The sequence below is a fragment of the Nilaparvata lugens genome, chromosome 5 (assembly GCF_014356525.2).
Source record: "Nilaparvata lugens isolate BPH chromosome 5, ASM1435652v1, whole genome shotgun sequence".
Lineage (NCBI taxonomy): Eukaryota > Metazoa > Arthropoda > Insecta > Hemiptera > Delphacidae > Nilaparvata > Nilaparvata lugens.
The window spans coordinates 15,617,664-15,634,321 of NC_052508.1; the positions used below are offsets into that span (position 1 = coordinate 15,617,664).

Below are 16,658 nucleotides of genomic sequence, written 5' to 3' on the forward strand. Positions count from 1 at the left end.
ATAAATTATGGAAGGTCCACACCGCATCCTGGAGGCCACGTCAGCGATTTCAGAGACGGAGGATGTCGCGCGGGAGAAACGCCCATGTACCACCGTTCCAGAGGTCCGGACGCCCGCATCTCATGTCATAAAACCATTGCCGCCAACCGAAGACCACACACCCACTCCTTCCGTGTTACAGATGAGTCTCATCCTGGAAGCATTGAACGATATGATCAAAGAAAGGAAACAACTGAACGAAACACTAAACAATATAAATAAGAACTACGACCAAATAAAGGAAGTCAAACAAGCAAGCGGACGTGATACATGTATGGAAGACCAACCTACCGAAAATGTCAAGGCTGAAGTCACGCCGCACCCCGCAGAACGCCGAGAGGAGCCGGACACCACCTGCCAAGCCGAGGACGTCATCCATGGCATAGAGGGGCCAGCCGTACCACCGCGCGCCGACTACCAGGAGTCCAAGGACGTTGCCCACCACGTTGAAGAGCAGCCCGGACCGCCGACCGCACGTATCTCCCATCCACCGAGGACAGCACCTGAAACATGTGAAACCAATACTCATGAAGATCATCCACAAAACAATAGAAGTAAAATAGAAACACACAGCAAACTAAAATCACAACCAAAACCGGAAACCTATGAATCAAAACAACAAACAAGAAGGATTACAATACGGCAAAGAAGAAAACCATCTAATAGAGTTCATCTACACCGCCGTCATGTTAGGCTAAAATCGTACATCAAGCTTCCTACCAGCATGCAAGAAAAAAGGAGAAAAATAGTGTCAAGAAGGACCTACAATCACCGCAGTCATGTCCGGTTGAAATCAAGCAGACTGTACACCAGCATGCAGGAAAGAAAAATATCATTTAGAAAAATCCACAGACACCACCGGCATGTAAGGTTTAAGAATAGCAAACTACATGTCACCGGCCGACCAAGAGGAAACGAGTTTGAAAGAATTGATTTACACCACCGGCACATTCGTTTTAAGCAAAGTTTAATAAAACGGATAGTCACAAATCGGAATTGGACCTTGAATAACACCGGAATCAAATTTAGATGGGGGCTTGAGGAAATAATAATCTTTTAATCAACTGGAAGCTACGTTGTGAATTATATCAATCATCAAACTTTTCATGGTCACAGCCTACCCACCGAATCATATCTTTGCATACTGGAATCTTTCTACTGCAGCCTAATCAACATAACCTAAACTTCGCCGCATCTCAGCTAATAAGGAAATATTATTAATCCACATCAAATGAAGAAATTATTATCAACTCTAAGTCAAGAAAATAAAACTACAAAACAACTCTAAAAATTACCAACCTGATCAAGCCATCCACCTCGTGTCAGAGTCATCACCGAAACAATCGCCTGGTATCATCTACACAACTGAAAAACAGAAACAAGAATTATATTATCCACAGAAAATAATTATAAATTAGAAATAACATGAAGTTAGTAGTGAATAGGAAAAAAGAAAATAAACAAAGTTTATTTGAAAAAATGTGTAAATCTAACCTTGAAATACAGAATCGATAGAAAAATCTATTCAGAGTCAAAGCCTGTTCGATAATTTTCTTCGTCACACCAACCAATGTGTGCGAAATCATAGTCAATGTAATGGAATCAAAGCAATATCGTTATTAATTATTGTAACCTATTATTTAATGTGAAATTATAAGTAAAAAACGCAACCAAAAATATATATTTATGTTAAATTGCACGAAATGCGCATGTTCTATGTCATATAAATGTATTGCTAAAAAGCTAAAAAAGAAAATGAAATTCTTACCTTCAAATGTGAAATTTATTATTGTTGCATCAAAAGATCATGAATTGTAATTCAAATTGATAGATATAATCTTGAAAGCATAATATTTGTAACCAGCATTGATAAAAATCAAAAACCATTTCAAGTGTAACCCTGTTTGTACACAACATACTAAGCGTAAAAAAGGAATTGCTCGAGTCAAACGGTAGACAATTGTCAAGTCACCGAAGTTAAATCACACTCTCACCTAATTTATGTAAAAGCCAGAACAAAGAGTCGAAACTTGTAATAACCATGAAAAATGATGAAAATCTATATTTGTTGCAAATACTGTTTGAATCCTAAGAGGTGTCACGTTATTCTTTATATTTAAATAACGATTAGCCTCCTGCTTGGCATCAGTCGGTAGAGCATGAATATTTGATATAATTATAAATTAGGTCGTGGTTTTTTAATAGGATTCAGTCTCATAAAAATCTTTCTAGGCCTAGGTATGGGCTTCTCCTATAACTCTTGTAATTCAATAAAAATAAATATATATAAATATGATACTTATACTATAGTGTTGAGGAATAAAAATAAATTGCACACCATAAACATATCATACATATATTAAACAAATAATGCAAAAAATAGATCGAGGCAAAAAATATATAAAGAGCGATAGAAAAATATAATATAAAAATAGAACAATAATTGAAATCAGTAAAATATCACAGGCTAAACTTTATATTCTAGATTTATGGCACGAATCATTACCATGTGTCTTTATCTTGAAATCATATGCATTCTTTTGCATGTAGCTGCGATATGCGCTTGCTAATACTTGTCGACTTGGACAATTCAATTAAAAAATATGTTCTTTAAGATCAACTTGATAAATTAGCCACTAATAATCCAAATATATATATATATATTAAAATCTCTAGTACTTAGTAGATTTCTTTGTATTGAGAATATATTTTATCTCAGGGTGCAAGATTCGGCACCTGACGGAATAGGTAGAGCCATTCATCTAGTGAATTAGAGCTATAACAAACTATCGCAAATTATATTGCAAAATTTAAATATCATATGCATAAAATGTTTTAATAGCCTAGATTTTATACTTCTTTGATTCAATAGAAATTTCTGAAATGTATTGATCTATCTTTTTTTCTTTTAATAAAATACCTTTAATACTAATTTTTACTTGCGCAAGTATTACTCTTATTGATTTCTTAATTTATAATAAAAACCCTTTCGACGAGCTAGCTTTGATTATTAGATTAATTCGAAGCACTAGGGCGCCCATCACTAATTCAATATTTATCACTCACGTGTCGAAAATCTTCTTGTAAGCCGCCGATGTCGATCCAACTCCATGTGGTCCGGGAATATGGTAGCCGGAATCGTCTCTTCCAAGGGGTTATAAATTATTTGAAATTGAAAATGACTTCTGCTTTACAATAGCATCACGAAGTCCTTTAAGAAATTTAATAATTTGATTTAACTTTAACTTTTACAAAATTATTAGCAAGGTACTACGCTCTAAAATATTTGGGGTCCTCTTATGGTGGCATTTGGCTGGCGAGTGCTGGTTCTCCTTTCTCAATTTTACAAATCTTATTTCCGACTTTCAAATTAACATAAAATTTGAATATCTTAGTCCTCCGCCATTTAGGTTCAAATAGATCGTACAAAAAATATCAAATTATTACTTAGATTGTACGATTAATAATTTCTTTGCCTTTGAGCCATATCGATAACATAGACTATACAAAGTTTTAACACAAATCCAGTACATTTATATAAATATATAGAAATATTTTTGAATTGGCCTACAGTTGCCGCCTATTAACTGCCGTTCTGCTATTGGTGCATGCAAATTTTATTCGGTATTCATGCGCCTGGTACCTCCTATTTCCTGAATACACTTAATTATTTTTATTTGAAGGGCACAGGGGAAAAAGGGGTTAAGTCAATTTTTTCTCATTTTTTTTTTTTATTTTGCCATTGCACAGTGACAGACAAGAGCTTTCAGATGGTATGGTTAAACATTGAAAAAAGGTGTTATATCACTATGAAATAAGTGTTTGAAAATACTGGCCACAGGGGAATAAGGAGTTAACTACAGCGCTACTGGGGAAAAAGGAGTCAAGTTCAGTACTGTATGAAAGGTGCTGCAGTCACTATACACTCTCGCGGTGTTTTGCAATATTTATTTCATTGTTTTATCCCAAAATATTCTTCACATAATTATTTATTCTTCAACCATTGATTTAGAAATTGTGATTTTCTATTTTTTCTATTGTGTTCTATCAGTTGAATCTCAACCTGTACGGTACTTGTTTTGAACACAGTGGTCATTACAGTAGTTTTCAGTTCGTTGTTGAGGTTCTAGCGTTCCAGGTTATGTGAATGTGATGTGTATGAGCAATCTATAATAGATAATTTATTTTATGATTCGTTGATTGTGATAGCTTTTCAATTATTTAATTAGTAACACTAATTAGTGCAATGAGTGACAGTGACGAATTTTGCGATATCAAGACAAAAAAACGTAAAGTTAAAGGGAGATTGAATGATGTGGCAAAAAAAATTAGAATGCAGAGCCATGAAGCTGGTTCATCGTGTAAGTGTAGAAATAACTGCTTCGACAGTGAAGGACTCACTTTAGAAGTGAGGGACACAGTTTTAAAAAATTTCAACCTCCTTGAAAGTGTAAATGAACAAAACTCATATCTTTGCGGACTTATTTCCATTGTTCCGGTGCAAAAAAGAAGACCAACGGTAGCGATTGAGTCAGCTAAACTTCGGGACGTTACCTGTAAGTATAAAGTTCGAGCCGTCCAAAATGAAAAAGTATGTGAATGGCTTATCTGCCGAAAGGCGTTTATATCCATTCATGGCATCACCAATAAAAAAATTGAGTATTTAATAAATGCTTTGAAAGAAACTGGTTGTGCTCCAAAGGATAAAAGGGGCAATCATAAAAACAGACCCCACAAAATTAGCGATGAGGTGAGAGATCTGATAAAAGAGCATATAGGCTCATTTAATGGAAGGGGAGCTCATTACTGTTTGAAAGATACTTCTAAAAAATATCTTCCCGATGACCTGAATATTTCAATTATGCACAAAATGTTTACAAAAAAATATCCCAATGTAAAGTGTTCCTATGAGACGTATAGATCTTCAATGCAACAAAATTTCAACATTTCTTTTGGATATCCAAGAACGGACACCTGCAGTTTCTGCGATGAGAACAATGTGAAAATTAATGGTCTAAAAGCTCAATTGAAGGATGGGGAAGATAAAACTCAGTTAGACAAAGATTTAAAAACACTTGAAACTGACTTGAAGCTTCATAAGCTTAAAGCACAAAAATTCTACGATATTAAGAAGAAAGCTCGCTTGACATCAAAGAAGATAACAACATATGAAGGAATTTGTATTGATTACGGAAGAAATTTGAATGTACCTAATGTTACCACTAATGATGCTTACTATAAACGCCAACTCTCGGTTTATTCGTTTAATGTACATATCCTAGGTAGTGGTAAAAGTGTTTTTTACATGTACAATGAGTGTGATGGTAGGAAAGGAAGTGACAATGTCTGTCAAATGTTGTATCACTTTGTGAATAATTATTTACCTGAGGATGTTATGGACTTGCATATTTTTGGGGACTCTTGTGGCGGTCAAAATAAGAATTTAACAATGTATCGCTTCCTTCACTATATGGTTCATGTTCAGAAAAGATTCAAAAGTGTGCAGTTTACATACCCAATAAGAGGACATTCCTATACCGAATGCGATCGCAACATGGGCTGCGTAAAATCCAACTTTTGGGCTGACTTGCCATCAGAGTGGGCCGATCATATTCGTGATGCTCGCCAAAATCCGTCACCGTTTATTGTAGAGGAGATTGACTACACTTTTTGGAGAGAGTGGACAACATTTTTTCAGCAGACATATTCAAAGAAGATTCCAGTACTCATACGAGCTATGAGAGAAATAAAAGTAACACAAACTTCTGACCGACTGCTGCATTTCAGAAATAATTATAGTGGTCACTGGGACAATGTTGTCATAACAAAACCTAAGAGAAAAAGGTTTCATGTTGAGCAATCTACTCTTCCTGAATTTTCTTATACAGGTAAGTTCCATTGGAAAATATTTACATTACACTTAATTGTCCTATTTTTTCTTTAGGTGACATGAACATCAACATCTTGTGTTATTAGCAACTACATTGAAATACTTTTCTGGTTGATATGATAGATTTAAAACAATTCTCAATTTTATAAACACTATCTGGGAATTGAACCCACGACTTTATGATATTAAAGCTAGCTTTTTTCAAGCAAGAAGATATTTCAATCTGAGCCATATAGCTGGCCTAATCTTAAGTATGGCATTACTTGTTGTGGAAAATCTAGTTGGGCTACTTGAGGCCTAGTTGGGGAAATTCATTAGGCCTACTTGGGAATTTGATATTTTTCACTTACGGCAATGTACAGGTAGGTATTTCAAGCCAAAATGAAGATATACTAATAACTACTTTTGTACTATTCCAGGGAAGTTGCCAATTTCTATGGAAAAATATAAGGACATTATGGACCTGACTCGCTATTGCAAGAATCTGGCTGCAAAACAGTTTTTCATAAATCTTCCCCATGGAGACAATAATAGGAATTAACTCTTGGAATATAAAAATGATGATGAGTATCAATAAAAGGAAAAACGTGAGTAGTTTTAATACTTTTGTGAACAATTTGACATCCTACATGGAAAATTTCTTATTATGAATAAATAACTTACATGAATAAACATGGGTAATACTTTTTATTATTTACCCTAATATTGATTTATTAGCATGTCTAGGCTATTTTGAGAATTTATATTTTCATCTGATATCATAATATAACATAATAATCAATATCAGTATTTATATCCTAGAAAGCATGATTGCTAGAATCTATCATTACAAGGTATTCAATAATTATGACATGCATACCAGTATGCACAGATAGAATTTAAAATGGAAAAAGGAGTTATGTTGTGTTCATAACCCCTTTTTCCCTGGTTGTTTTGGTTATTCTCAATGAAAATATATTTTTATGTTATTAGTATTTAAGCTGAAGGGCAATAAATTTAATATGTAATTCTCAAATATGTTGGTATCACGAGGAAAAATTATCACACAAATACTTTGAAAAATTGGTTTGGTATTACAAATTTTATGTTATTTTTTGCGCTCCTGAAAAAAGTGGCATAAGTGTCTTAACTCCTTTTTCCCCTGTGCCCTTCATTTGGTTTATTGGTTATGCTCTTTACATGCTAGCTAATATTCTATACATTAATATTAATTTCATGCTACCTAATAATTAGCCACATGATCATGTGTTTTTTCACATTGCATACCGTTTGATTGCAATAGAGCTCTGCCAAGGGGTTTTGGTCAGATTCTACGTTTCTCGATTTGATCGATCTCTAGGTCACCGATCCGTGAATACATGTACCTAACCTCAATCTTCAAAATATTTTATATAATAATCTATTTATTAGCAACAAATTCCTTCACATCCTTTTTAGGTTTTTGTACCATTTAGCCAGAACAAGCTGATGCTATCTAATCTTAGTTATTATCTATTTGGCGATATTAGCCAGTTACTTTATTTTCAGACCTATTACTATTTCGGTTAGGGATTTTTATCTACCCAAATTCGATACTTTACAGAGGATAATATGTTGAATTTTGTATATTTGTTATAGTTATGGGTCTGCTCATAAGCCACCCGTGAATGGAAGTTGTGGAGTTGTTTTAATGAAGGATCCAAAGAGACCTCATTAATTATTGTATTTCGATTGTATCCAATGAAAGGAACAATCAATTGTTTATTTTCTCATAGCCAAAAGTGCACGATATATTGTTTTAGTGTTAAGTGTGGAGTTTTCGTAGAAGTAAGGAGATGAAATGGTGTATTCATCACAATATCGGATTTTTCAAATAGTCATTGTTTCGACTCGTCTCCCAATTACCTATTTAAAAAATCCTGGGGGCTTTTGTGTGATGAATCTTTCAAATAGATCTCATGAGAAGAGAGAAAATTGTGATTACCTTTTTAAATGAAAGAATTTGCTAAAGGAATAGTTAGCGACCGAGCGATAAAGCTTACTTATCAGTAACTGTATATCAGATAAGAGTACCGTTCTGTACCGAATATTTTCTAGAAAAATTATTCAATAAAATTATAATTATTCTGCAAATAAAGCACGAATTATTTACGAACTGCTCATTGAATTTGAGGTTACACTTTGTTTACTATCGATCAGATGTTTTTAAAACAGTTCGAACGCAGCTGACTGATTCAAAGTATTGTCAAATGTCATGCTGGCTTCACGCAAGATATAATATCATCTCTAAAAATTAGAAAACTATCAATAAAGGACCAAGAATTTCGAATAAAAAATAAAATGTATGTATTATCGTTGGAATTATTTATTATTTAAGAAATTATATTATATGTCAGGTCTTATTGTAACTAACTAGGTCATAGCATGAACAGTATATTATTGATAAAACGGCAGAAATTAATTATAACAGTCTCAAACCTAATAAAAATTGTATAAGAATATTAATTTATTAATGATTAATTCAACTGAACCACATGGTAATTAAATCTCTTTGGCAAGCCTAAGCCAATCATAGTGCATAGAAATAGCACCAAAAAGGTGATCGTTTGAAAGCAACACAGGTTAATCTACTATCAGACAACAAACCTGCCTTATCATATATGCTAGCACATGTGCATTGTATGAGAGGAACTATGTCTAGAAGATTAAGCAGTTTTAAGAATTACATAAATTGAATTATTATTGTAATTAAAGGAATTATATTCTCTTGCTTGCCACTGACGTCATGTCTACGTCACAATCGTTCCACCAATGGCAAATTTTCATGCAAATTATTACATCGAGATTCTCAGAAGAAAGGTCTAGCCAAGAAGCTGAGAGAAAAGACAGCACTTCCCTTTTGAAATCCTCACCGTTCAGATCTCTTTATAGTTACCAAGACCTATTCGTTAAAAAATTCTTGTTCGATTTTATATGTTTTATTTGTGAGCCGATATTTTAGGCCAATCTATTTGTTATTTGTAAATTTATTTTCATCAATCGATAAATTTAAAAGTTTTAAGTTAAATCATCCCTTAATTAATTTGGTGAAGGAAATATTAAATTAAAAATTCCCCACGTGCTGAAACCGAAGCCTGGATTGCTGCCAATCAAACGATTTTTGATCTAAAGAAGAAAACCACGACCGCCAAGGAAATTCACGTGAGTTATAAGTTAAAAGGGGCCCCAATCTACGCTTCGAAAAATATTACAGTGCAGAAATATAAATTTTTTCTTCGTTAAATTATTGGCCACGCCGACAAGCGCTTTTAGCATTTAAGAGCCTAGAATTTATTCAATATTTAATTTATACGAACTTGTAGTTGATTAGCTATCCTCCGCTGCCAGAACCACGACCCCGAGCATTTAAAAAATATTTTTATAATTCATTTTTTCACTATTTTTTCAAAACTGTTCAATTTTATCAATTGTAAAATTCTGTTGAATCACGCATGATATCATGCAAGTACAAGAAAATTGCTAATCATTTTTGTTAATGTTAACCACTTTCAATCTGTAAATTATATTCTGAATCTGCACTGTGAGATCATATATTTTATTATAATATATTCCAGTTTTGTTAATTCGTTTTCTGAGTTCGATTATTTCTTAAGCCTGTCAATTATTGTGTCTGATACGTTCTATATCATCGAGAACCGATCGAATACGATCATTGAAATAATTGAATTAAGCTGGATATTGGAACAGGTCTAAGTGGATGTAGCGAGTGGGGTCAGATCGAGATATTTATTCTTTGTCCTTACCTGCTCATATATCAGCTTTTATCTGTTACCAACCTCGACTTAGGAGCGAACACATCAATTGTACAGCAGATGCAGCCAGAGATCATATAAATTCCTACAATAGAGCTTAAAACCCGACAAGACTCTGTTCTCGAAGTATATTCTGAACGATATTTGGTCCAAATACCGTATTTTAATCCTTCAGAACTTATTAGAGACGCAGTCCCGTAAATTATCTACATCGGGATTTTTGCTCGACCTGTATGATTTTATATGCTCATTCTTCACAGGTAATAATTTTAAGGTATCCGTATTCAGTGTTTAGCGATCGCTACACTGCTTATAAAAAATTTCATCATTATACAATCTGTCATTAGAAGAATCAAGGGTGAGCGAGCGTTTAGGCCTCCCGCGATTCCGACAGTTGTATTGAATCTTGTAGTGAGTCAATCAGTCTGGTGTTCACTCAGCGTCCACACACGCATTGCAAAATTTATAGTCCATACACCATTGATTCAGTACAAGATCCACCCTACATATGTGAGGCGAGTAAAATACAGCTTCACAGTAATTACTAGGATCATGAAATCTGATAGGATACTGAACATCTAGAAATTTTCTAGATGTTTACTGTAACCTGTGTAACATAAGTGAACGCTACCTGTAATACATTAGCATTTTTAAAAGAGTTCAACAGCTTTATTGTCACTTGATAATTAGTAGCTCATTATTTGTAAATTTATTTTTTTCATCAAGACAATATTGCAACCTCAATTTGAGAGGAATTTTTTTTGAATTTATTATTGTTTTGGAATTTTATATGCCAACCTAGTATTGTTCACAAACCTAATTATAATAAATTTACATTAATAACTAAATCTGCGAGATCAGATTGATTCATAATAAACATTTGTTTCCAACTAATTATAAATTTTCAAGCTTTGTGTTGAGGTTTTATTGAGTGAAATAATAATATTCCATATGAGCTTCCTAAATCAGTCAAGTTCTAAGAATTACTTGAAACTCAAATCTGAGCTAATGAATTAACTTTTTAGAGGGGTAGGAACATATTTCTTCTCTCCCTCACACAAAGATACACTCTCTTTCTCTCTCTGCAGAGGCTGCTCTGCTCCTGTCTTGAAATGAATCAAGGAACAAACTCACTCTGTGTTAATTGTGATGCAGGATACCCCAATGATGTTAAGCGAGGCTTAATTGAAAGTTATACGTGAAATTTTGCAGCATAGGAATAGCAAAAAGTTGCTTATTTAGCTGCCTCTCGGGAAAAAGCCTCTACCTGATCATGTAAATTCAGATTACATAACTTATTTCCGTATGAAAGCTTTGCAGTCATGAAGTTATAATAATTCTCTGTTACCTTGCAAGGTAAAATATGATACGATAATAGGTCAATGCCCTCTCCATTATACATATTACATGAATATAATTACATTTCATTTTTTGTTCCGATATCTATCATGTTCTTAAAATATTGAGCTCCGGTTTAACAAAGGCCTGAAACATTTTAAATTTGATTAATTGCCTCGAGAACCAATCAGAGAAGCATTCATTTTGAAGAAGCTTCCTCTGATTGTTTCTCGTGGTATTTTAACATGATTAACGTCAAACAGGCTTTTGCGCTACCGGGCCTGAACCGGTTCAATAATTTATCAATTATATAATCTTATAACATTTTGAATCTTTCTGATTAAAAAGGCAGTCGTTAGGTCATGTCAGAGGCCCTGAAATCGATAAGTTGCAACCTGAAACTCTGACACTAGACCTGAGCCAGCCAGGTCACTCGATATTATTATTATGATCATGTTATTTTTTCTGCAACCTATGTTTAATCTAATATCACCCTTGGTGCCATTTAAGATTTTCTATTTTTTCTGGATACTCATTAAGTATTTATCCACAAATTATTGATTCCCTTGAAGACTCTCATAGTTGTTACTAAGGAAATTAATAACTTTGATTTCTTCAACAAAGGAAAGTTTCATCAGGTGATTAATATTGTGGATAAGAAGTGATGTTTATAGAAATAGTTTTTGAGAAAATCTTAAATCTTCAAAGCTTCCATCGACGAATCGTTTTTCAATGAATAGGCGTGCCCACTACTCAACGCAGCCAACAAGGAAAATATCAAGCGATAATACTTCTGGAAGAAAAGTGAACCCACTCAATTTTCATGCCAGGATCAAATTCATCTGATAAAAATGAACCTGAATTCGAAAAGAAAATTGGCGTCATGACGTATAACTGGATGGCTGCCGGCATCTGAGAGAGGGAGGAAATCAGGGAGAGAATGAGAAAATGCACCCAAGGTTGAATTCTGTGAGGAATGGAACAATTGTTCGCAGCAATAAGCGCTGAAAACGAGACCTCCGCTGCGGAAGTGGTATGAGCGAAACGGGTAAGAAACTAATCAGATTCGCAATTTCACTACCATAACTCGGTCGAGAAAACTTTTCCGCCAATTTGGAGCGGTCCATTTATTCTCGGCTGGCAGCTTTTTCATTTCGCACACAACTAGCCATGTGAAAAGGAAAGGAGACGCTCGACAACAAGAGAAAAGAAAGAAAAACGCTTGACGTCGCCGACACAATGACACAATAATTGATTCAAGTACATCATAAGAGAGATGTTGGGCAATCGAAAATGTATTAATTTACGATACAGTTGAAGTTGATGAAGAAATGAAAGTTCTAGTAATCCGATTATGCAGTTCAATAATGGGATAGAAGTAATTCTAGTAATCTGATTATGCAGTTCAATAATGGAATGAAAGTTCTAGTAGTCCAATAATTATGCAGTGGAAGCTCTAGTAGTCCAATTTTGTAGTTCAATAAGGGAGGGAATATTTTTTTCATAGTGAGGTCCACGTTATAATGGAAGCGGAGAAAGATAGGAGAAAACGCTGCTGAACGAGGCTAGGAGCGGAGAAGGTAGGCCTATCCGAGATAGTTAAAAAGTAATGCATGTATGTCCCCGCTTCCTTCTACCTTCTACTCTACCTTCACCGCTCCTCTTTGTTTCGACACACTTGAATACTTGCAGTACGTTTTAACACTCTCAGCTACATTCACCTTCACTTCTCGGATATCCTCTACCTTCGTCACTGATCCACTTTTTTTTGATCCTCACAGAGTGATATGTTATAGAAAAAATAATATTCATAGTAGGTAGTCGAATGAGAAAAACTATTGTTTTGAGAAAGCATTGCGAACTCAAATTTTATTTCGCCTTAATAAAAGACTCCATCTTCTTCAGCGGTAGAAGAGTTAATTTATTTTTAAACTTTAACACTTTTGTTTTGAAAAAGCCTTTGGAACTGCATCTTCTTGAGCTGTTGAGATAGAAGAGTCTCATAAACTCTGCATTTGACAGTGAGTAAAGCTCATTAGACATTATCATATAATATATAATTATAATGAAATTAATATACTTTATTAAATGAATATAACAATGAATATTTTCCATTATTGATGATTGATCCACATAATATAAAAGCATTATCATCCATTATGTCTCGCATTACATCGTGTGCTGGTTCGTGAACACAAGAACTCTGATCATTACTGATAATCTCAGTTGAAGTTGTGTCATAGAAGATTCTCTGTCCTTCTCACTCCTTATTGATTATTGAACTCTACATTCAATCCTCCACCAGTGTTGCTACCATCATACTTGTTAGCCTGAATGCGAATCGGTTAAAGTCTGCATGCAACTCGTGGAACCCATTCAATCTGTTGAAATTTGTTTCTGAATCCGAGCAAAAAAGAAATAGTTGTAGCAGGTTGGCAATTTGCTTTTGAGAGGAGAAGTAAAAGCAAGCCAAAACACACCTGTCCTCTGATTGGACCCATCGAACCGCTTATTTATCTTTCCCTTTCGCTCTGTGATTGCCAGCTCTCTCTTCCTCTCTTCCTCTCTCTTATTCCGCTTTGCTCTCTAGCATTTTCTCTTATTCCTCTTAGATCTCTCGTATTTCTCTCACATTCTCTCACTCTCTTGATTATCCACAACCTTCCCACCTTGAAAACTTGGACAGGAAGGTGTATTTGAAGCAGGTTATGAACTTACTAATGAGAGAGTGAAATATTTGGTGAGGGGGTATTTGAAAACCTGAGAGCAAGGTAGATTTGAAGAAACTTGTGTAACCTTATCTAAATTTGGGAGAGGAGAAGCACAAGTCTACCCTATTTCCTCTCTCCCCATCATTCAAATGATGTACTTATAAGAATAAGATAATTTTATATTTTTGGTCCAAAAATTGGGCTTATACGATAGATACAAGTTATAATATGAAACACTCTGTTAACCAGAAGTCCCGAGAAAATTTTCCTGAGATTCTACCTTTTCCCCAGATTAGGAGTATACAGCTTCGTCATTGTATGAATGAATTTATAAATAGAAGAACTTATAAACTAACGTGGAATAGCACCAGCTATCCTATATAGAAAGAAGCAGTTTTGTCATCATGGCGGCAGCCCAACGGCCATATATGCACGAGATACGTTTAATCGTGATTCACATATAGATATTTATTATGTGTTCCATTCCGGGTTTCAACCAACAGCTGATCTATCACCGTTTGAATTGAGATGATGCTACTTAATGGTCTAAGGCCAGGTTGCACCACTACCTCCGTAAACGTTTACGGAGGTAGTGGTTGCACAAAGGTCGATTGAATTTAACCGTGATTAATTTCACGAGAGCCAATCAGAGAAGGTTTTTTTGAAAAGACGGCTTCTCTGATTGGTTCTCGTGTAGTTAATCACGATTAAAATTTAGCCGGCTCTTGTGCAATCCGCACTTTGTGAGTTTGGTAAAAGAGAATTCAATTCATCATAAGATAGCTTATGCTGTAGCTAGATAGCTAAGATATCGGCAATTTCGTCGTAATAGCCAATGAGAGTTAAAAGCAATGGTAATTAAATGATTGATTTCTACCAATCACAAGCTAACCAATGAGATAGTAGCTATTTTGGCCTCATGACATCAATTGAAGGCGTTCGAGTAAAGGAAATTTAGAGGGATTAATTGATTAATTGACAAGCTATCAATTGAGAAAGTAAGAAATTCAGCTTCTTGGCACCAGTAAGTGGGAGTCGACTGATAGGAAATTCAACCAATCACAAACTAAGCAATGAGAGAGTAGAAAATTTGGTCGACAGCGAATGGGATAATTAAGTTGCTCTAAAAGTTATCACGTGCTTTTTATCATTCCCTCACTCTCTCTCTCTTACTCAGAGACTCTGTAAGTCTTTGTATTTCTGCTGGATCTCTGTAATTCTGTGAAACTAGAATCAATCAATCTATCAATCAATTCCACATATATTTCTTGTCCTATCATCACTTCCTCTCTCATTCGTTCCACTCTCTCTTCAAGAATCACTTTTTCTCTTTCCTTCTCACTCCCACTCTCTCTCTCCCTCTTCCTCGATTTAATGGTACTCCATCACGTGCTTTGCAAAAGTGATGATGGCCGTTTAGCGGGTTTCACCTTCCACTATTTGTCATAGCATCCCAACGTAAATGTGCAAGATCTGCGCCATTTACGCGTTCATATACATCATCAGCTATTTCGAGGATTTTCAAGCACATTTGCTTCTAAAGAGATGTTGCCATACATGAGATTAGACCTTAGGCATCTTGGAAACTGAGGTTTGAGTATTTGTTCTGAGTGAAAATACACCTTGCAAATTTTACCACTTCTGGAAAATAAACCAAACTCAGCTTGCCCCAGCAAAAATAGAAAATCCAATCCTCCACTATTTAAAATAGAGTTTTACTCTTTTATTCCATGATACTCTCAATAATCTGTCGTGTTTTGATGGAAAGCATATTCTATATTCTTTTCAGAGAATCGTCAATTATTTTTGAAATACCGCTGATTCATAAATGTTGCATCACAAACTTCATAAAGTTACATCACAATATTATACTATCGTTATTCAAACTGCATTCGAACTTTATTCTCATTAATCAATTTTCCATACTTTGTAAAATTCGTTGATATAATTAACAATACTGTCATCTAATGTGAATTTGTGTATTAGCCAATATATATTGTAACATACATTAATAACCAACTCTAATCTTATCTAATTTGATATTGGAAAAATAATCAAGTGTTAAATATTCAGGGGATCTATGTGGATAAATTTAAGGAATCTTCTGGTAAATGAATTCAAATTCAGTCGTGACCCCCGAAAGTGCATTAAGTGCTATATCCTGACAAACCTTAAGGTGCGTACAGATATACGGGCCGCGAACATGAGCAATTCACTTTTAATCAGCTGATGCCAAGCTTCTTATATCTATCTGTATCTTTCCATTCCTGTGAAAATACAATGATTATTGCTCATGTTCGCGGCGCGTATATCTGTACGCACCCTAAGGTTTCTCAGGATATAGCACTTAATGCACTTTCGGGGGTCACGACTGAGTTTGAATTCATTTACCAGAAGATTCCTTAAATTTATCCATATAGATCCCCTGAATATTTAACACTTGATTATTTGTGCGCACCTCTGTACACACCTGTCACTTTGTGTGACTATCTGTACGCACCTCTAGAAACAAAATATCTGGATCTGCAGTCATCTTCACATACTTGTACGTGGAAATAATGAAGCCTTAGACTAAGGATGATAATTGATAATGTGTGTGTTCAGGTAGATTGGTTTGAGAAGTTGAAATGTAAAATAAACAGATTATGTCTTTACTGGTGACTTTTATTGAGTATTTTTAATAGCAAATTATTAATAATACACATCAAGCCTACCTCAACTCAACTCTACTACTATGGGTTTATTTTTATTCTCTGGAGATAATTCATGCTGGCACTGATTCACTTTTGAATCTTCAATGATTTCAATCGTTACCTTCAAAATCGTTACCTAAAATGTTAAGACATAGACATTGTCAATGAGAGAGGGGTTTAGAGGCATTATATTCCA

The 16,658-nt window shown here is 34.6% G+C and overlaps 1 protein-coding gene across 1 annotated transcript; it reads left to right on the forward strand.

Moving 5' to 3' along the window:
* The first annotated feature begins 3,770 nt into the window (after positions 1–3,770).
* On the forward strand, positions 3,771–7,079 carry LOC111064490. Its single transcript, XM_022352225.2, has 2 exons — positions 3,771–5,927; positions 6,349–7,079. The coding sequence occupies exons 1-2, from the start codon at positions 4,286–4,288 to the stop codon at positions 6,468–6,470; spliced, it is 1,764 nt and encodes a 587-aa protein (XP_022207917.1). The 5' UTR covers positions 3,771–4,285; the 3' UTR covers positions 6,471–7,079.
* Positions 7,080–16,658: the final 9,579 nt, after the last annotated feature.

Excerpts from the sequence above, each read along its gene's own strand:
- LOC111064490 (XM_022352225.2), top strand. The coding sequence starts at position 4,286 with ATGAGTGACAGTGACGAATTTTGCGATATCAAGACAAAAAAACGTAAA. Across the intron at positions 5,928-6,348 it reads TCCTGAATTTTCTTATACAG|GGAAGTTGCCAATTTCTATG; the intron begins GTAAGTTCCATT and ends GTACTATTCCAG.